The sequence below is a fragment of the Mustela erminea genome, chromosome 10, assembly GCF_009829155.1.
Source record: "Mustela erminea isolate mMusErm1 chromosome 10, mMusErm1.Pri, whole genome shotgun sequence".
Classification (NCBI taxonomy): domain Eukaryota; kingdom Metazoa; phylum Chordata; class Mammalia; order Carnivora; family Mustelidae; genus Mustela; species Mustela erminea.
In genome coordinates, this window is record NC_045623.1 from 67518651 (window position 1) to 67541329 (window position 22679).

The 22679-nt window shown below is 38.7% G+C and overlaps 1 protein-coding gene across 1 annotated transcript in view; it reads right to left on the reverse strand.

Moving 5' to 3' along the window:
• ZYG11A (zyg-11 family member A, cell cycle regulator) overlaps positions 1-22679 on the reverse strand; it is an 86309-nt gene that overhangs the window by 24030 nt on the left and 39600 nt on the right. The window contains 3 exon segments of the mRNA XM_032303731.1: positions 6820-6884; positions 9306-9482; positions 11794-11934. Of these exon segments, the coding sequence (XP_032159622.1) occupies positions 6820-6884; positions 9306-9482; positions 11794-11934 (383 nt within the window).

Genomic DNA, 22679 nt, shown 5'->3' on the forward strand with positions numbered 1-22679 from the left:
CGTAGAGGTAGTACTTTGTGATCTGAATTGTAGACAATGCTAAGATGCCACAGCGAACAAATCACTTAGAGAGAATGCATGCCCTTTTTTAAAAAGAGGCAGCTGGTAGTCAACTGCTATTGATTGCAGCTGTAGGAATAAAGACTGAATTAAGAAAGACCTAACTTTTCAAGAAAAGGTAGGTAGAAATAGTTTTGTTTTTGTTTTTTTATTAGTGAGGAAGACCACCTTCCCTATTGTAATTTTAAAAGTCAACTCCCAGGGGCGCCTGGGTGGCTCAGTGGGTTAAGCCGCTGCCTTCGGCTCAGATCATGATCTCAGGGTCCTGGGATCGAGCCCCGCATCGGGCTCTCTGCTCAGCAGGGAGCCTGCTTCCTCCTCTCTCTCTGCCTGCCTCTCTGCCTGCTTGTCATCCCTCTCTGTCAAATAAATAAATAAAATCTTTAAAAAAAAAAAGTCAGGGCGCCTGGGTGGCTCAGTGGGTTAAGCCGCTGCCTTCGGCTCAGGTCATGATCTCGGGGTCCTGGGATCGAGTCCCGCATCGGGCTCTCTGCTCGGCAGGGAGCCTGCTTCCCTCTCTCTCTCTCTGCCTGCCTCTCCATCTACTTGTGATTTCTCTCTGTCAAATAAATAAATAAAATCTTTAAAAAAAAAAAAAAAAAAAGTCAACTCCCATTTTAAGTACACATCTCAATTAGATTTGAGAATGGCTTAGCCTACAATTCTTTTTTTTTTTTTTTTTAAAGATTTTATTTATTTATTTGACAGACAGAGATCACAAGTAGGCAGAGAGGCAGGCAGAGAGAGAGAGAGGAGGAAGCAGGCTCTCCGCGGAGCAGACAGCCCAATGCGGGGCTCGATCCCAGGACCCTGGGATCATGACCTGAGCCGAAGGCAGAGGCTTTAACCCACTGAGCCACCCAGGCGCCCCTAGCCTACAATTCTGCACCAACATATCACAGGCTTTGTTCATGTTAGCCTGTGCTTAATTTTCCTGCCATCAGCAGCAACTATTACAAATGTTTTTGAGCTTATGGATCTGGAAGACTATACTATAAAGGCCTCAGGAGGAGCTCCTCTGGAGTCTAAGAAGATGATTTTCTTAATTATTATCAACAAAATTGTAAGAAAGACTTTCATTTAGAACAGACTCTACTTCTTAAGCTAGGCACTGCCATAAGTACTTTACAAACATTATCATGTCTAATCCTCAGAGGAGTCACCATTTTATAAATGAGGAAACTCATGCAAAGATAATGGAAGGGATAGAACTTGAATCCACGTATGTTTGACTCTCTGGACCCCATGTTCTTAACCACTCACTATTCTGAACTGGAATCACAGTTTGGGAGACATTTTCGAGCACAGCTGGCCCTGGAACAACACAGGTTTGAACTGTACTTGTCCACTTATAAACAGATTTTTTTTCAATAAATATACTGGAAAATTTTTTGGAGATTTGCGACAATTTGGAAAAACTCAGACCAAGCGCATAGTCTAGAAACATCAAAAAATTAAGACAGGTATTTATAAATGCATAAAATATAAATAAATACTAGGTAGTAGTTTCTTTTACTATTTATAACCATAAAATATACACACATCTACTAAAAGTTTAAAATTCATTGAAACTTACACAAACACCAATCCTACATGGTACCATTCAGTCAAGAGAAATGTAAACAAAGTATTAAATAGTAACAGCATAAAAGTAACTGTAGTTCATACTCTACAACTGTAATTATTTCACAGCCACCTCCTGTCAATATGGGGGTGAGCTCAAGCGTTCTGAGTATCCACTTAAAATGCCATGCAAAACTAATCACTCCGTATAAGCAGTTTGTCTTTCCAGTAAATTGCAAAGTAAAAAGTAATCTCTTACAGTTCTTGTGTATTTTTCATTGTGTTTCATGAAATACTGTAAACCTTGAGTAAAACCATTGGGGAAGACCCACATAAAGTGCCACCACTGATGCTAGATGTGCTCCCTGAAGTCAGGAAGTACCTTGCTAGTAAAGGACTGCCTCCCCCCCCCACCCCTTTTTGTAATGTGACATTACAAAAAAAAGGTGACTGCCTGATATCTACTGTAGACTGAGGTCTGCAGCTGAGGTTACCCATCATTTTAAGACAAATGAGTCCAGTATAAGGACCACTGTAAAAAAAAAAAAGAAAAGAAAAGAAAAAGAGAAGTGAATTTGTTAAGTTGTTGTTGCAGCTATGCCAGGAGGCATGAAAACCTTGCACTTTTTGCAAAACACGTTTTTATCTCTTTTATGTGGGTACAGGATTGCTGTGAGAAACTCATACTTACAGACTCAAATATGATTCAACAAAAAGTGAATTCATGGTGTACCTGGGTGGCTCAGTGGGTTAAGCCTCTGCCTTTGGCTTGGGTCATGGTCTCAGGTTCCTGGGATCGAGCCCCCGCCCACGGCCCCCGCATGGATGGGGCTCTCTGCTCAGCAGGAAGCCTGCTTCCCCCTCTCTCTGTCTCTCTGCCAACTTGTGATATCTCTCTCAAATAAATAAATAAAATCTTAAAAAAAAAGTGAATTCATTATATGACAAGTTAAAACAAAAAGAAGGTGAAGGATCTAAAACTATAAAATTCAATGCCAGCAAAGGATGGTTTGATAATTTTAGAAAGGGGTTGGAATTTAAAAATGTCAAGATAACAGAAGCAGCTTCTGCCAATCAAGACACAGCAGATGAGTTCTCAGACACCATTAAGACAATCATGGAAGAGAAAAGAGAGTAACCTGAACAAGTTTCTAATGTAGATGAAAGTCCCATCCTGGGGGGGGGGGGGGGAGCCACAAAGGACATTTATTAGAGAGAGAAGTGAGCACCAGGAATGAAGGCAAGAAGGGACAGGCTAACTCTACCGCTTCGTGAGAATATAGCTAGCTTTATGGTTAAGAATTGTCCCTATCAGGGCGCCTGGGTGGCTCAGTGGGTTAAGCCTCTGCCTTTGGCTCAGGTCATGATCCCGGGGTCCTGGGATTGAGCCCTGCATCGGGCTCTCTGCTCAGCAGGGAGCCTGCATCCCCTTCTGTCTGCCTGCAACTCTGCATACTTGTGATCTCTATCAAATAAATAAATAAAATCTTTAAAAAAAAAAAAAAAAGAATTGTCCCTGTCTATAAAGCTGCTAAGCCCCAAGACTTGAAGGGAAAAGATAAATACTGGCTGCTAGTCTTTTGGTTGTACAACACGGTTTGGACAAGAATCCTCTTTCTGGTGGCACTCAGGTGGCTCAGATGGTTAAGCATCTGCCTTTAGCTTGGGACATACTCCTGGGGTCCCGGAATCAAGCCCCACATAGGGCTCCCTACTTAGTGGGGGAGTCAGTCTGCTTCTCCCTCTCCTTCTGCCTGCCACTCACTCTCTACCCCTCTCTCTCTGTCAAATATGTAAATAAGTAAATAAACTCTTCAAAAAAAAAATCCCTTTTCTGGATTGGTTCCATCAATACTTTGTCCCTGAAGTCAGGAAGTACCTTGCTAGTAAAGGACTGCCTTCCCCCCCCACCCCTTTTAAAATTTTTCTTTAAATTCTAGTTAGTTAACATATGGTGCAATATTGGTTTAGAACTGCCTTTTAAAATTCTATTTTTTTTTAAGATTTTTTTTTAAAGATTATATTATTTGACAGAGATGACAGGCAGGCAGAGAGAGAGGGGGGAAGCAGGCTCCCTGCTGAGCAGAGAGCCTGATGTGGGGCTTGATCTCAGGACCCTGGGATCATGACCCGAGCCAAAGGCAGAGGCTTTAACCCACGGAGCCACCCAGGTGCCCCAAGATTTTATTTTATTTTTTTTAAAGATTTTATTAAAATTATTTTGAGAGGCGCCTGGGTGGCTCAGATGTTAAGCGTCTGCCTTCAGCTCAGGTCATGATCCCAGGGTCCTGGGATTGAACTCAGCTTCGGGCTCCCTGCTCAGTGGGAAGCCTGTTTCTCCCTCTCCCTCTCTCTCCCTGCTTGTGTTCTCTCTCTCACTGTGTCTTTCTCTGTCAAATAAATAAATAAAATCTTTTAAAAATAATAAAAAAATAAAATTCTTTTGATATTGGATAATGCCCCTGGCCACCCAGAATGCCATAAGTTCAACACTGAAAGCACTATTTGCCCCCAAACACAGCGTCTCTAACTCAGCCTCTAGATCAGGGGATGACAGGGACCTTTAAGGCTCATTACACAGGTATTCTATAGGAAGGACTGTCAATGCTACGAAGAGAATCCTGATAGAACATCATGAAAGTGTGGAAAGATTACACCACTGAAGATGCCACTGCTGTTATCAAAAAAGCTGTAAAACCCATCAAGCCTGAAACAATAAATTTCTCCTGAAGAAAACTGTTCAGATGCTGTGCATGACTTCACAGGATTTATAACAGAACAAATCAAGGAAATCATGAAAGAGATTGTAGATATGCCCCAAAAAGGGTGGGATCTTGTAGTTTAATGGTAAGGATCTTGGAAAAATTAAAGAGCTAATACAGCCCACACGGGAGAAATTAACAGATGTCAACTTAATGGAGATGAGCACTTCCAAACCAGTGTCCAACAAAGAGGAAGAAGATGCAGGAGAAGCAGTGACAGTAAATTAACTGGCATTAGATAATCTGACAGAAGAGTCTTATTATTCAAGATTGCTTTTGACTTCTTTTATAACCTGGCCCCTTCTGTAATACGGGCAGAGAAACTAAACCAAATGGTAGAAGAAGGACTGGTACCAAATAAAAATATTTTTAGAGAAATGAAAAAGCAACGGTGGCAGACAGAAAGATGTATTTCTATTAAGGTACACCAAGTGTGCCTGCCTCCCCTTCCACTTCCTCCACCTCCTCCACCCCCAGGATGGCAAGACCAACCCTTCCTCTTCCTCCTCAGCCTATTCCCCATGAAAATGATGAGGATAAAGACCTTTATGATAATCCATTTCCACTTAATGAGCACTAAATAATCATCATGCTTACAGTTAATAAATGTATCTATTGTGTATGTATCTTCATATGAACATCTAACAACTGTACAACAAAAACTGTAGGAGATGCTTCTGTGTCATCATCATCATCATCGCCTAAGCATTCATAATGCAGAAGATCACATGCAAAACTTGCAAGTGGACAGCCTATTCTTATATGGCATAAGGTAAGTGATATTTAGTATAAAATTAAGAAAGTGTTAGTTTTCTTACAGCTTAAAACTTTGCTTTCAAAGAATTACATTACCATACACTATGCCTTTCTATCATAATTGGAGAAACTGCCTATAAGCCTATCATCATAGGTAAATAATTTTACTTTTTAAAATGTACCAATGGGGCGCCTGGGTGGCTCAGTGGGTTAAGGCCTCTGCCTTCGGCTCAGGTCATGATCTCAGGGTCCTGGGATCAAGCCCCGCATCAGGCTCTCTGCTCAGCAAGGAGCCTGCTTCCTCCTCTCTTTCCGCCTGCCTCTCTGCCTACTTGTGATCTCTGTCTGTCAAATAAATAAATAAAATCTTTTTTAAAAAAAAGTAACAATGTTTCCAATATTGTATTATGACTGTATACTGTATGCCATAAAAATTCATTGCAATTCATTCATTAGAAGAAGGATATGCTACCATGAAGCAATACTATTGATTATACAACACTACCATAAAGTAATCTTATGGCTGCTTCTTCATTATCAGTGCATGACTATATCCCCAATAAAAAAAATATATATATGTTTTGTTTCATTTTTGTTGAGAGAGAGTGTGTGTGTATGTGCACATGAACACTCTTCACGGAGCCTGCCAGTGCCACAACCTTAAGATCGTGACCAGAGCCAAAATTAATAAGAGTCAGGCACCTAACTGACTGAGCCACCCAGGTGCCTTGTTAATAAGTATTTCTTTTTCACATTATCTTTTTTCTTTCTTTCTCACTAAGTAAACTCCACCCCCAATGTGGAGCTCAAACTCATGACCCTGAGATCAAGAGTCACATGCTCTACCAACTGAGCCAATCAGGAGCCCTACACTGTCTTTTCTTTTTCTTTCTTTTTCTTTTTTTTTTTTTTTGGTAAAGATTTATTTAGAGAGAGTGCACAAGCAGGAAGAGGGGAAGAGAGAGAGAGGAGGAGAGAAGCAGACTCCCTGCTGAGCACGGAACCTGACACTCAATCTCATAACCCTGAGATCATGAGCTGAGCCAAAATCAAAAGTCAGATGCTTAACCAACTAAACCACCCAGGCACCCCTACCTTTTCATTTTTGTCATCTAGCCTTAGTAATACATACAATGTCTACAGTGTTTTGGATGATATAAGATGATACCGATGTAGGTACAACAGACAATTATCTTATAAACAGATAATGTAAGCTTTTGGTATTGATAAATACAGTGCAGTGTTATAAATATACTTTCTCTTCTTTATGATTTTCTTAATAACATTTTCTTTTCTCTAGGTTACTTCATTGTAGAAAACAGTATATAATAATACTTAACATGTAAAATACATGTTAATCGACTGTTTATCATGAAGGCTTTCCAGTCAACAACCGACTATGAGTAATTAAGTTTTTAGTGACTCAGAAGATATACACGCATTTTTGACTGTGCAGGGTTGGTGGGGCAAGTGTCCCTAATCCCTGCATTGTTTAAGAGTCAGCCATAGGGTACTTCCAATCACCTCTGTGGCAGATGCTTAACAGAAACATTTTCCTCAGACACCTTAGCCCAGCCTTAATCAAACCCTCGCTAATAAGCTAAAAACCAAAAACCAACAATGTTCAGAGTAACACTGGTCAATATCCCAAAATCAGATGACCAAGTTTTATACTTGCCTGTCAAAGGGAACATCCACAAGAATCCTGGAATTAGTTAAGGAGAGAAGACAATTCTTCTGTAACTTTAAGGGAATAAAGAAAAATAATTTTGAGCAAAGGTATACCCCATTCTAAATAAAGATTCTAAGCACCTGGAAGGTGCTACCAATGAGCTTTTCTTATTGAGAACTCACTGTGTACCTGGCTCTCTCCAAGTTATTCATTTAATCTCACTATGTCACATTCACCTCTGCCTAAAGAATAATCTGTCCCCGCTTTTTTGGCAAAGCAGGGGGTCTCTTCCCCCTGAACCCTAGTGCCTGTGTGCCAATCCAAATCAATTACCTGAAGCCTGGCCATCTACAGATGTCCTTACCAGACCTCATAACTAACTCTGTGATAGAGCTATACTTGCAACCTAAGACTGCTACTGTTGAACTGGGCCTTTACAGATAGGAAAGAAAGAGAAGGTCTCCTGAGAAAGCTGTGAGAATAGAAAAATATACCATCTCTTTGAAAAGCCATGAGTAGGCCAGTCTAAATGAAGTACAGTATATGAGGAAGGAGCAACAAGCCTGAAATGCCAACAGGAACTAGGCAGTAACATAAAAAAGTGAAGATAGCTGAGTGGGACACAGCAGAGCAATGGTGGGAATTATGAACAACAGGAGAATTCATGCCCTTTTATGGGGGAGATTTTACTCTAACTGATGGCTTCCATGAAGGAATTAACACTAAACTCTGAAGGAGCTGCCAACTTTTCAAGAGAAAGTGAAAATGCAAATTTTTTTTAATTGCAGAAAGACCACCTTCCTTATTTTTTTTTAAATTTCCATTGTAAGTACACACTTCAGTTACATTTGACAAATTGATACAGCTGTATAACCACTACCATCCATCATCACCATAATTGAGATAAAAAATATTTCCATCACCCCAAAGAGTTGCACTATACCACCTTCTAATCAATACCAACCTCAGAAAATTACATTGTCATTACAGATTAATCTTTCCCAAAGTTTCACACAAACAGAATCATATAATATCTACTCTTCTGTGTCTGGCTTATTTTGCTCAGCATATAATGTTTTTGAGATTCATCCATGTTGCATGTAACAGCACTTAATTCCTTTTTACTGCCAACAGGAGTTTCTTAAAAGAATATACCACAATTTGCTTATCTATTCACCTGTTCAACAAGAGAAAGGTTTTTGGTTTTAGGGGATATATTATGAATAAAGATATAATGAACATTCATATAAAAGGCTTTGTATGAAGCTGCAATTTCATTTCTCTAGGAATAGAAAGATTAGATAGTAAAGAAGATCTATGTCTAACTTTAAAAGAAACTACCAGACTGTTGAACTGGTAGTTGTATCATTTTACATTCTTAACACCTATTTATGAGAATTTCAGTTGCTCCACACCCTTGCTAACACTTTGTATTGTCAAGTCTTTTAATTTCAACCAGTCTGGAGGGTGTGTAATAGTATCTACTGGTAATTCAATGTGCTTTTATGCTTTTTTTAAAAAAAGATTATTTATTTATTTATTTGTCAGAGAGAGAGAGAGAGAGAGGAGCGAGAGTGAGCGCAGGCAGGCAGAGTGGCAGGCAGAGGCAGAGGGAGAAGTAGGCTCCCTGCCAAGCAAGGAGCCCGATGTGGGACTTGATCCCAGGATGCTGGGATCATGACCCGGGCTGAAGGCAGCTGCTTAACCAACTGAGCCACCCAGGCGTCCCTCAATGTGCTTTTAATTTGCATTTTCCTTCTGACTAAAAACACTGAGCATCTTTCCACATGTTCATCTGTCATCTGCTTAATCTTCCTCAGTAAAGTGCTCAAATCTTTTACCTTTTTATAAAATGGATTTGTCTTATGTGGAGTTAAGAGTTCTTTATATTCTCTATAAAAGTTCTTTTTCATATATACAAAATAAACATTTTTTCCATCCCATGACTTACCCTTTTTAGTTTGTGTACGTGTATGTATGTACGTGTGTGTGCATATGAGAAGACTTTAATTTTGATGAATTCTAATTTATTATTTTTCTTCCATGACATGTGCTTTTTATATCCTAAGAAAACTTTGCCTACTCCAAGGTCACAAATATTTTGTTCTGTTTTCTCCTAGAAATTTTATGGTTTTCAGCTTTTATATTTAGATCTATGACTCAATTCAATTTAACTTTTTTTTTTTTTTCAATTTAATTTTCACATACGATGTTAACCCTGTAAGGATGTACTAAAGTGTTAACAATACATGGATTTCTGGGTCAATGGCTTCTAACAAATTTTTTAAAAATTTAAACCCAACTGCTAATCCAAATATACTACTTTTTTCTGTAACAAACATAAATTCCTGATCTATTCTCTCTCAGGGAGATGAAAAATCAAAACAAAATAATGCTAATACTAATAATAGCTAATACTAACTAATACTAAAAAATTTTTTCATATTATTTGTCCTGAAGTAAGAAGCAGTCAAGTATTCAATTCAAATTACCTGCTGGTAATGGGGGAAATTTTTCAGAGCCTTGAAAAGCAGACAGGTGACCTCTGACAACAGACGAACGGGCATCCCCCTGGCCAGGCCCTGGCGTGTTAAGTTGAGGGCGCAAGCACTGGCTGTGAATTGCACTGGCAAATCCAATGGATGATTCCTCATTCCTACAGCCACAAGCTGAAGATGAACTTGTTTTTAGTGGCATATGACAACAGAAGCATTCTTTTTTTTTTTTTTTTAAGATTTTATTTATTATTTGACCGAGACAGACAGACAGACAGCACAAGCAGGGGGAGCAAAAGAGAAAGAGGGAGAAGCAGGCTCCTGCTGAGCAGGCAACCAAGCAGGACTTGATCTCACGACTCTGGGATTATGACTTGAGTTGAAGGCAGATGCTTAACAGTCTTAGCCACCCAGGGGCACCAAACATTCTTTATACTGTCTGCATTTGTGTTAGCTGGCAAAAATATTTGTTCACTGGAATAGAAAGTAAAAGATTTTTCCCTATCCTAAGCATTTACTTCTCAGGGCAACAGCAATACCTTCCCATCCAAATGAGGCTATTAACTAGATGTGTGACTTTAGGCACGTCACTTCTCTTCTCTGAACTTCCATTTCCTCCATGATTTCGTAATCATTTATTGAGCCTCACTCCATTCAAGACATTGTGATAAATACTACAGGAAATTACTTACACCCTATTCCTTAGCATAAAGCCTTGTGAGAAAAACACGGTACGTAAACAAATAACATTGTGAGGGATATCAAAACATGAAACTGGGAGGAAAAAAAAGCACCAAAAAAAAAGCACCATAAGCTATATAAACTGCTACCTAAGGTAATTGGGGAGGGAGCATTCATTTCTGGTATGGATCAGAATTCTTCATTTAAAGAGCACCTTTAGGCAGGGACTCAGGTAAGATTTGGACAGAAGGAGGTGGAGATAGAGATGGAATGAAAAAGGGATTACTTAGGAATGGAAATGTGATAAGGAAATACACAGAACAGATAAAAGGATGGGATGAATCTACCAACAGAGGAGGAAAAAATTTCAATTTAATAGAATACTGAAATAATTTGAAAACTGCAAACATTAGAAACTAGGTCATTAAAAGAGAGACTGTAGAAGATCTACAACACAAACGTAACACGAAGGTGTTGTATTAAGCTTAGACCAGACCTGCACTAACATTCAGGGACAGTACAATCTGTTCTGTCTATCTCTATCTACTTCAGAAACCAGTCTGCTGATACTGGCATGAACCATGATTTTAAGAGACCAGAGCCCCTCACTCTGACAGCTGCATGAAGTAACAGAGCCTAGACACAGACCTAGGATACATTTCCACTATGGAAAATGATTTTTTTCTATATTACTAATTTGCTCCTAGGATTTCACCAGATTGCTATCATCCAAGTTAAATATGTAGAAATAGGGGCGCCTGGGTGGCTCAGTGGGTTAAGCCGCTGCCTTCGGCTCAGGTCATGATCTCAGGGTCCTGGGATCGAGTCCCGCATCGGGCTCTCTGCTCAGCAGGGAGCCTGCTTCCCTCTCTCTCTCTCTCTATCTGCCTCTCCATCTACTTGTGATTCCTCTCTGTCAAATAAATAAATAAAACCTTTAAAAAATATATATGTAGAAATAAAACAACAAAACAAAACATGATTTTCAAAAATCACAGAATCTTAGATATAAAAAGGACTTTTAGAATATCTAATTCAAGCTCCTCATTACATACGGGAAACAAAGGTCCAGAGTTTTTCACTTTATACAGTACTGCTTTTAAGTTATGAACAAATCTTATCTCCGACAGTGTAGAAATACCCAATTTTTTTTAAGGAACTATAAAGAATTACAGAATAATAATAAAAACAAAGTGACTTCGAGTCTTCCATTTTCATCTTACATTTCACTTTAAATAAATGCACTTTTCTTTCCCAAACCACTTAATACTTCCAAAAACATTTAAAATAAATTCATTTTTCTATAAACCAAAGCAAAGTTTGGCCCTATCAATACTGGTCATTTTACTTTATTCACAAAATACTTTAAATGGTAGATCTTGCACCCTTAATTATTGTATTTTGTTCTGTTCTTGTTGGAGACACTGTTGTTTTCTTTCAGAAAACCAAATGTTAGGTTTTAAAGAGTACACAAATGAATAAATAAGAAACTACATTTACAGCAAAGTGAATATATGTTTATAGATTAAGATCTCCCATTTTAGGCAAAATAGTATATATGTCCTCTCCTTCTCAGACTAAATCAAAACACTTGATGACTTGAATTAATTTAGATGCTCAAAATGAGAGATGCTCTGGCCATTAATTAAGCCTAACACTATTTTCCTTTCTCCGTAAGGGTACCTTGGCTCTAATAAGGCCAAGTATAAGTAATAAGTTACTGTATTCCATGTGTTTGGTGAACAGCTTTAATTGAACTAAGTAAAAAGTAGTAACAAAAACTACCTTTCTGAGATGTAGTTACCTTTAAAATAGCAGGCATGGTTATCTGCATTGAAAATGTCTCGGTGAAGAGCCTGTAGAGTGCTTCCTTCATAAAACATGACCTATTCCTGTATCGGCTCAGTGCTTCTGAGATCTGACTCATATTGGCTCCTCCAGCAACCTGAAAAACAAAGATGTTACCAGTAGGCTTCACAGTTCAGGCTTTTAGGGGCTTTAAGTGTTTCAAACAGTGAAAGGTGTTCAATTAATGGTCCAGGTGCTTTACAAAGTTTTTTGAATCCTAAGCCTATAGGTAATGTTTTCCTCAACCTAATTTTACAATGGGGCCAGAGAGAGATAAAGTATGGAGCTAAATGTAATGAACCAATTATGTGGTGGAGCCAAATTCTAAAACCATCTCCCTAAAACTGTATTACGGTTAAGACTTCAGTTGAACAATGGGTAGCATATATATTTTTAAACAATCAAGAATCATGATTGTATATCTTCTAAGTACTACTCATATAGGATAAATTAAGATAATAAGAGAAAGGTAAAACGCCACATAAAATAACTAAAATGAAAAAGGAAATTGACATTTTTGTAGTAATATTATTTTATTATTTGTTATTTATTAAATGTTAACATAATTCTTCCTTGCTATCACTTAGGTGATAGTTTTTAAAAATCTATACATAGACTTTGGGTCTAGAGGATAATGGTGTCCCCATATCCAAAACATAAAATTAACAAGGAATGCAAACAAAATAACCCAATTTTCAATATTCTTGGAGTGAAGAGAAAAAAGACAATAAAGTGGGAAACTCAGAATTTTTCAGAAAAGTAAAACACTCCCCTCTCTAATCCACCATGACCAGTAACAAAATCACTGAAGAAACCTCACACTGCTAATTAACATCAATAATGGACAATGCCTGTGAATTAGGAACTATGTCAATTAAGTAACAAAAAACTAAAAATTCAAATAAATTCCATATAAGGCTATTATAAGAAATATTTAAGTAGCAAATCTACACATTTCAGCTGAGAAAAATTCTTCCTATAAACCAACAGGGGTGCCTGGATGGCTCAGTTAAGTGTTTCACTCTTGATCTCAGTTCAGGTCTTAATCTCAGGGTCATAAGTTCAAGTCTTGTGTTGGGCTCTACACTGGGTGTGAAGCTTATTTTAAAAACAAAAACAAAAACAAAAACCCTCAACAACAAATCAAAAGAAAATTTTAACACAGCACTTTAAACTAAATTGAATATTCTCAATAAGCATTTTGGCATGTGAAAAAAAAATACCCTCAACAAAAAGATGGAAAATCAGTTGATCAAAAAGGAAAGAAAAAGACAAAATTATATAAAAACTAAGTTAAAAGGTACCCAAGGAAGGGCGGGTTTGAATAAAAATTTACTAAGGGGAAGAAACGTAAGAAAACAAGAAAGAAGTACAAAGGATCTTAGATTGAATGTTGATATGAAAAAAACGACAAAGATCCATGAGGCATCCACCTGAAGTTTCTGAGGGGAAAACAAACTATATTTAAAACTGTTAGCTAGGGGGCGCCTGGGTGGCTTAGCCAGTTAAGTGTCTGACTTCAGCTCAAGTCAGGATCTCAGGGTCCTGGGATGGAGCCCTACATTGGGCTCTTCACTCAATGGGGAGTCTACTTGTCCCTCTTCCTCTAATAAAATCTTAAAAAAGAGAAAAAAAACAAAAAACAAAAAAAGGGAGGAGCCTGGGTGGCTCAGTTGGTTGGGCATCTGCTTTGGGCTCAGGTCACGATCCCAGGGTCCTGGGATTGGGCCCTGCACTGGGCATCCTGTTCAGCAGGGAGTCTGCTTTTCTCTCTCTCCCATCCCTCCCCCAGCTTGTGCTTTCTCTTTTGTGTTCTCTCTCAAATAAATAAAACCTTAAAAAATTAAAAAAAACAAAAACAAAAAGCATATACAGAGGAAATTCCAAAATGACTGCATATACCCAAGAAAAGGCTCAGAAAAGACCTAAAAAGACCTTAAAATTTTTATCTCAGGCTACTACTTGGCAAAGTAGTAGAAAAGCCAAAACAAATATAGTAACAAAACAGCAAACCCTAAGGAAAGCAAACAATCTGATTTCTAGAATTACCATATATCAGTTTCAAATGTCCAGTTTTCAACAAGAAAAAAAAAAATCCAAGGCATGCAAAGAAATAGAAAGGTTCGGCTCAATCAAAAGAAAAAGAAATCAACAGCAACTGTCCTGTTTAAAACAAAAACAAAATAATCACAGATCTATTAGGAAAGATTTCCTGAAAATTTTCAGAGAACTAAAGAAGAAATAGATAAAAATCAAGGAAATGATTTAAGAACAAAAGAGAAAAACCAACAGAGATAGAAAACATAGAAAAGAAAAAAAATTATGGAGCTGAAAAGTACAATAACTGAAATGCAAAATTCACCAGAGGGATTCAAAGGCAGATTTGAATGGGCAGAAGAATCAACCAACATGAAGAAAGGACCATGGAAATTTTTGAGTCAGAAAAGGAAAAAGACCTAAAAAAAAGTGAACGGAACTTCAGGAACCTATGGAATACCAAAAAGCAGACCAAATTACACATTATGGGAGTCCCAGAAGAGAGAGAGAAAGAGGATTTGAAGAAAACATGGATGAAAACTTCCCAAATTTGATAAAAGACATGAATATGAATATCAGTGAACTCAAGAAGACTCATACCGAGACACATTATAATCAAATTTTTGAAGGCTAAAGACAGAGAAAATCTTGGAAGCAGCAAGAGAAAAGCGAGTCACAAACAAGGATGCTCAATACAATTATGTGCAGATTTCTCATAAGAAATTTTAAAGGCCGGGGTGCCTGGGTGGCTCAGTGGGCTAAAGCCTCTGCCTTCGGCTCAGGTCATGATCCCGGAGTCCTGGGATCGAGCCCCACATCGGGCTCTCTGCTCGGCAAAGAGCCTGCTTCCTCCTCTCTCTCTGCCTGCCTCTCTGCCTACTTGTGATCTCTGTCTGTCAAATAAATAAATAAACAAAATCTTTAAAAAAAAAAAAAAGAAATTTTAAAGGCCAGAAGACATGGGCCAGTATGTTTAAATTGTTAAAAGAAAAAAAAAACCAAAAAAACCCTGTCAACAAAGAATCCTATATCCAGAAAAACTGTCCTCCAAATGTGAGGGAGAAATCAGGACATTCCCAGATAAACAAAAGCCAGAGAAGGTGACTACCACTAGACCTGCCCTGTAAGAAATGCTCAAAGGATGGGACACCTGGGTGACTCAGGCAGTTGAGCACCTGCCTTAAGCTCGGGTTGTGATCTGGGAAATTGGGAGAGAGCCCTGCATTGGGCTCCTTGCTCAGCAGGGAGCCTGATTCTCCCTCTGCCTGCCTCTCCCACCACTTGTGCTCTTTCTCTTTCTCCCTGACAAGTAAATAAAAAATCTTTTTAAAAAAAGGAATGCTGCAGGGAATGCTCAAAGGAATCCTGCAGGGAAAAATAAAGTAACATTAGAGAATAAGAAGGAACCATACGAAGTAATAAGGATCTCAAAAAAGGTAAATACAAGGGCAACTTAAAAGGCTAGTGATATATTAAAACTGATTAGTAGGAGCCCCTGGATGGCTCAGTGGATAGAGTACTCGACTCTTGATCTCAAAGTCATGGATTCAAGCCCCATGCTGGGCATACAAATTACTTAAAGAAACAAAAAACCAAAAACTGACTGGTAACTCTACATTTTGTTTTATACAGGATTTAAGAAACTAATACATTTTCAGGGCACCTGGGTGACTCAGTGGGTTAAGGCTGCCTTTGGCTCAGGTCATGATCTCAGGCTCCTGACATCAAGCCCCGTATCGGGCTCTCTGCTCGGCAGGAAGCCTACTTCCCCCTCTCTCTCTGCCTGCCTCTCTGCCTGCTTGTGATCTCTGTCAAATAAATAAAATCTTTTAAAAAATAAAATAAAATAAAGAAACTAATATATTTTCTAAAAAATAATTACTCTAAAAGCTATTATTATAATTTACGTTTGTAACTCCAAATTTTGTTCTCTACATAATTTACAAATTTTATTTATTTGAGAGAGCGAGAGAACATGAGAAGGAGGGAGGGGCAGAGGAAGGGGGAGAAGCAGACTCTCCCACTGAGCTGGGAGCCCAACACAAGGCTCAATCCCAAGACCCTGAGATCATGACCTGAGTTGAAGGCAGATGCTTAACCAACTGAGGCACCCAAGTGCCCCTGTTTTCTACATAATTTAATAGGCAAAGGGATTAAAAAGAATTATCATTTTACACTTTGGGGCAGAAAATGTATAATGACATAATTTGGGGACATCATTGATTAAAAGGGCTGGGGATGAAGATGGAAATTAGCAAGCTTTTTTTTTTTTTAAGATTTTATTTATTTATTTGTCAGAGAGACAGCGAGCAAGCACATGCAGACAGAATGGCAGGAAGAGACAGAGAGAGAAGCAGGCTCCCTGCTGAGCAAGGAGCCTGACGTGGGACTCGATCCCGGGACGCTGGGATCATGACCTGAGCTGAAGGCAGCTGCTTAACCTAACTGAGCGACCCAGGAGAACCGGAAATTAGCAGTTGTTGTTTTTTTTAATATTTTATTTATTTATTTGATAGAGAGAGAGCACAAGTAGGCAGAGAAGCAGGCAGAGAGAGAGGAAAGAAGCAGGCTCCCTGCGGAGCAGAGAGCCCGACGCAGGGCTCGATCCCAGGTCCCTGAGACCATGACCCGAGCTGAAGGCAGAGGCCCCAACCCACTGAGCCACCCAGGCGCCCCAAAATTAGCAATTTTTTATGTTACTGAAGTGAAGCTGATATAAATTCAAATTAGAGTATTTGAACTTTAGGATATTAAATGAAATCTCCATGATAACTACAAAAAATAGTTATAGAATATACATACACAAAAGGAAATGAGAAAGGAGTGTAAACATTTCGCTATAAAAAAAAATCAGCTGGGGCACCTGGGTGGCTCAGTGGGTTAAGCCGCTGCCTTCGGCTCAGGTCATGATCTCAGGGTCCTGGGATCGAGTCCCGCATCAGGCTCTCTGCTCAGTGGGGAGCCTGCTTCCCTCTCTCTCTCTGCCTGCCTCTCTGTCTACTTGTGATCTCTCTCTGTCAAATAAATAAATAAAATCTTTTAAAAAAAGAAAAAATCAGCTAGAGGGGCACCTGGGTGGCTCAGTGGGTTAAAGCCTCTGCCTTCGGCTCGGGTCATGATCCTGAGGTCCTAGGATCGAGCCCCACATCAGGCTCTCTGCTTAGCAGGGAGTCTGCTTCTCCCTCTCTCTGTATGCCTGCCTCTCTGCCTACTTGTGATCTCTGTCTGTCAAATAAATAAATAAAATCTTTTAAAAAACATTAAAAAAAAAAAATCAGTTGGAGTACCTGGGTGGCTCAGTCAGTTAAGCATTTGCCTTTGGCTCAGATCACGCTCTCAGAGTTCTGGGATAGAGTCCCCTGTTGGGCTCCCTGCTTCTCCATCACGCTCTAACCCTCCCCTTGCTCTGTTCTGTCTGTTGCACTCTCTCTCTCAAATGAATAAAATCTTTTTTTTTTTTAAGATTTTATTTATTCATTTGAGAGACAGAGATCACAAGCAGGCAGAGAGGCAGGCAGAGAGAGAGAAGGAAGCAGGCTCCCCTGCTGAGCAAGAGAGCCCAATGTGGGGCTCAATCCCAGGACCCTGGGATCACGACCCGAGCCGAAGGCAGAGGCTTTAACCCAGTGAGCCACCCAGGTGCCCCAGACATTATATATTAATAAAAGGTTAAGTACAGCAAGAAGATATAAGCATAAACATTTATGCACCTAATTACAGACCATCAGAACATATTACATGAAACTGACAAAGGGAGAAACAGGGGCGCCTGGGTGGCTAGTGAGTTAAAGCCTCTGCCTTTGACTCAGGTCCATGATCCTGCGGTCCAGGGATGGAGCCCCGCCCCACATCCGGCTCTCTGCTCAGCGGGGAGCCTGCTTCCTCCTCTCTCTCTCTCTGCCTCCTTGTGATCTCTGTCAAATAAATAAATAAAATCTTTTTAAAAATGCTTAAATTAAGAAGACAAGAAAAATCTCGTCAACAACTTACCTTTTCACAACTTAAGGAACAAGAAAAAGAACAAATTAAACCCAAAACTAGCAGTGTGAAGGAAATAATGATTACAGTAGAGACCAATGAAATAAAGAATAGACAAATAACACAGAAAATTAGTAAACCAAAAGCTGGTTCTTTGAATAAAATTGACAAGCCATTAGCTACCAGATGGACTGAGAAAAAAAGAAAGGCCTCAAAATACTAAAATCTGAAATGAATGTGGGGACATTCTTACCAATTTTAGAGAAATAAAGAAAAAATTGTAAGAGTATTATGAACAATTATGCCACAACAAATTGAATAACCTAGATGAAATGGACAAATATCTAGAAACAGAAAATTTTAAGAGACCTATAACTTAGTAAGGACAATCGATCAGTAATCCAAGATCTCCTGACAAAGAAAAGCCAGAACTGATGGCTTTGCTATTAAGTTCTACCAAACATCCAAGGAAGAACACCAATCCTTCATAAAATTTAACAAAAACTGAAGAGAAAACACTTCCTAATTCATTCTACAAGTACAGCATCACTCGATACCAAAGCCAGATAAAGATACTACAAGAAAATTACAGATAAATACACTTTATGAACAGTGATTCAAGATTCAACAAAATACAGACAAACTAAATTCAGCAGCATAGTAAATGGATTACATTCCATGGCCAAGTAGGATTTATTCCTGGAATGCAAAGATGGTTTAATATATGGATAGTGATATGGATAGCATATGGATAACATGAATAGTTAATGGACATTAACAGAACTAAGGGAAAAACCATGATCATTTCAATTGATGCAGAAAAAGCATATGACAACACCCTTTCATGGCAAAAACACTCAACAAACTGGAAATAGAAGGAAACGACCTTAGCTTAATAAAAGCCATGTATTTAAAAAAACCTGCAATGAAAATCATACTCAATGGTGGAAGACTGGAAGTATTTATTCTAAGATCAAGAACAAGACAAGGCTACCCACTTTCCTGACTTTCACTGAATGTAGTACTGAAATTCTAGCTAGAGCAAATCAGGCAAGAAAATGAAATAAAAGACAATCAAATTGCAAAGGAAAAAGTAAAATTATCTCTGCAGATAATATTTCATATGCAGAAATCCCTAAAAACACACAAAAAAGCCAATAGTGCTATAAATAAACTTAAGAGTCGCAGGAAACAAAGCCAACACAGAAAAATCAGCTATATTTCGAGGCACCTGGGTAATTTCAGTCAGTTGAACATCCAACTCTTGGTTTCAGCTCAGGTCATGATCTGAGGATCATGAGATGGGAGTCCCACACTGGGTTCCTTCCACACGTAGTGCTGAGTCTGCTTATGCATTCTCTCTCCAATCCCTCTACCCTCCCCCCACAGTCTCTCTCTCTTAAATGAATAAATCTTTTTAAAAAATCAGCTACATTTCTATACAATAACAAGTAACAATCTGCAAAGGAAATTATGAAAACAATTCCACTTACAACAATACAATAAAGTACTTAAGAATTAACCCAGAGGTGAAAGACTTACACAATGAAACTGCTACAAAACACTGCTTAGGGCGCCTGGGTGGCTCAGTGGGTTAAGCCCTGCCTTCGGCTCAGGTCATGATCTCAGAGTCCTGGGATCGAGTCCCGCATCGGGCTCTCTGCTGAGCAGAGAGCCTGCTTCCCTCTCTCTCTCTCTCTGGCTGCCTCTCCGTCTACTTGTGATTTCTCTCTGTCAAATTAATAAATTAAAAAAAAAAATCTTTAAAAAAAAAAAAAAAAAAACACTGCTTAAAGAAATGAAAAAAGACATAAGTAAACAGACAGACATGTTCACAGATCAAAAGACTTAAGATAACAATACTACACAAAGTGACCTACATATTCAACATGATCCCTACCAAACTCTTAAGAATTTTATTTACCAAAACAGAAAAATCCATCCTAAATTCATATGAAGTTCCAAAGGACCCCAAATAGACACAGCTATCTTGAAAAAGAACAAAAATGGAGACGTCACCTTCCTAATTTCAAAACTTAACTACACAGCTACAGTAATCAAAACAGTGGTACTGGCATAAAGACAGACATACAGACCAATGGAACAGAACAGGAAACTCCAAAATAGAAAGCCCTTGCATATATGGTCATATATGTAGACAATGATTTTTGACAAGGTTGCAACAACCATTCAATGAGGAAAGGACAGTTTTTTCAAGAAACTGTGCTGAGTAAACTGAATATGCACATGCAAAAGAATAAAGTTATGTGCCCCTACTTTATATATATTAAAAAAAAAATTAACTCCAAATGGATCAAAGACCTAAATATAAGACCCTAAAACTATACAACTCTAACAAGGAAACAGAGGGCAAAATCTTCATGACAATTCCCTGGGGCACCTGGGTGGCTCAGTTGGTTAAGCATCTACCTTTGGTTCGGGTCTTAATCCTGGGGTCCTGGGACAGAGCCCTGAAGTGGACTCCCTGCTCAGTGGGGAATCTGCTTCTCCCCATGCTCATGCGTGCGCATGCATGCTCTCTGTCTCTCACAAACAAATAAGATCTTAAAAACAAACAAACAACTTCATGACAATGGATCTGGCAATGATTTACTATATAGAATACCAAAAACCAGCAACAAAAGGAAAAAATCTAAATATCGGACCTAAAATGAAATTTTAAAGTAATCTCTATACTCAATGTGAGGCTTGAACTTATAATGCTGTGGTCAAGAGTCAGATGCTCTACCAACTGATCCAGCAAGGCACCCTGGACTTCATTATTTTTTTTTTAATTTTGTTCATCAAAATATATCAACAGAGTAAAAAAGCAACCCACAGAAAGGGAGAGATTATCAGAAAATCATATATCTGGTAAGGGATAATAAATTAATAGATACCTATACTCACAATATAGAGAAAACTCCTACACTCAACAACAAAAAACAAGCAACCCTACTCAAAAATGGGCAAAGGAGGAGTGGCTCAGTGGGTTAAAGCCTCTGCCTTCGGCTCCGGTCATGATACCAGGGTCCCTGGGATCAAGCCCTGCGTGGGGCTCTCTGCTCAGTAGGGAGCCTGCTTCTCCCTCTCTCTGCCTGCCTCTGCCTACTTGTGATCTCTGTCAAATAAATAAATAAAATCTTTAAAACAAAACAAACAACGGGCAAAGGACTTGAGTTAACTCTTCTCCAAAGAAGACAAAGAAATACCCATCAAGCTCATGAAAACAAGCTTAAAAATCATTAATCCGTAGGGAAGTGCATATCAAAACTTCAGTGAGATACCACCTCACCCCCACTAGGATTGTTACTATTCAAAAACAAAAAAAGAAAAAAAAAAACAGAAAATAACGTGTTGACAAGGATGCAGAGAAAATAGAATGTTTATGCACTATTTGTAGAAATATAAAATTGTATAACTGCTGTGGGAAACATGTGACAGTTCCTCAACAAATTAAAGATGGAATTACCATATGATCTAGCAATTCCACTTCTGCGTATATACCAAAAGAATTGGAAATCAGATCTCAAAAAGATATCTGAATACCCTGGTTTGTAGAATTATTCACAATAGGTGGAAGCAACCCAAGTGTCTACTGACAATAAATGCACAAGGAAAATGTGGTATATACATAATGGATATTACTCAGCCTTAGAAAGGAAAGAAATGTTGCAATATGTTACAATAGGGATGAACCTTGAGGACACAGGCTAAGTGAAATAAGCCAATCACTAAAAGGCAAATACTGTATGATCCCACTTACAAGAAGTACTTAGTCAAAATCATAGAAAAAGAAAAGTAGAATGGCCATTGCCCAGGGTATAGAGAAAAAGGGGAATTAAGGCGTTAGTGTTTAATGGGTATACAGAATTTCAGTTTTACAAGATGAAAAGATCTATGGAGATGGATGGTAGTAATGACTGCACAACTTCATGAAGGTATTTAATATCACTGAACTGTACATTTACCATCTTAAATTTAAAATGCTAAATGTTATGTTATGTGTAGTTTGCCATCCAAAAAATTTTTTAAAAGGATGGAAATACAGACACTTGGCAGGTCAGTCGGTACAGCATGTCACTCTTGGTCTCTGGGTCCTGAGTTTGAGCCCCACATTGGGGGAAGACATTACTTAAAAAAAAAAAAAAAAAAAAAATTGAAGAATGGAAATATGAAATGACATGGGGTGATTTTCAAAACACATTGTTAGGTAACAAATGCGAAGTATCTACTGCATATTGTATTAAGAGGAGGAAATAAGAGAACCTAAGTACAACTGCCTAGTACCTTGATTATATCCTCAGTCTAAGAAAGAAAAAAGGAACTGCAAACAAATCAACTCTTTTTAGCAGGTTTGTGGTTTCCTATAAGTATAGCAATTGAGGAAACTCTTCTACGTGTGCCAACGGTGCTAAGAACCAAATTCTCACTGTGGAAAAAAGAAACAAAACAATGGGGAAAGGCAAAGGAAAATAACGTTAGGATGGTCATTTGGAAGTTGGGGTTTTTTTTGGTTTTTTTTTTTTTTAAGATTTTTAAAATTTATTTATTTGAGAAGGAGATTCCACACTGAGCAGGGAGTCCAGTGCGGGACTCAATCCCAGGACTTCCGGATCATGACCTGGGCCAAGGGCAGTCACTTTTTTTAAAAAAAGAATTATTTATTTATTTGACAGAGAGAGATCACAAGTAGGTAGAGAGGCAGGAAGGGGAGGGGGAGAAGCAAGCTCCCTGCTGAGCAGAGAGCCTGATGGGGTTCAATCCCAGGACCCTAAGATCATGACCTGAGCCGAAGGCAGAGGCTTAGCCCACTGAGCCATCCAG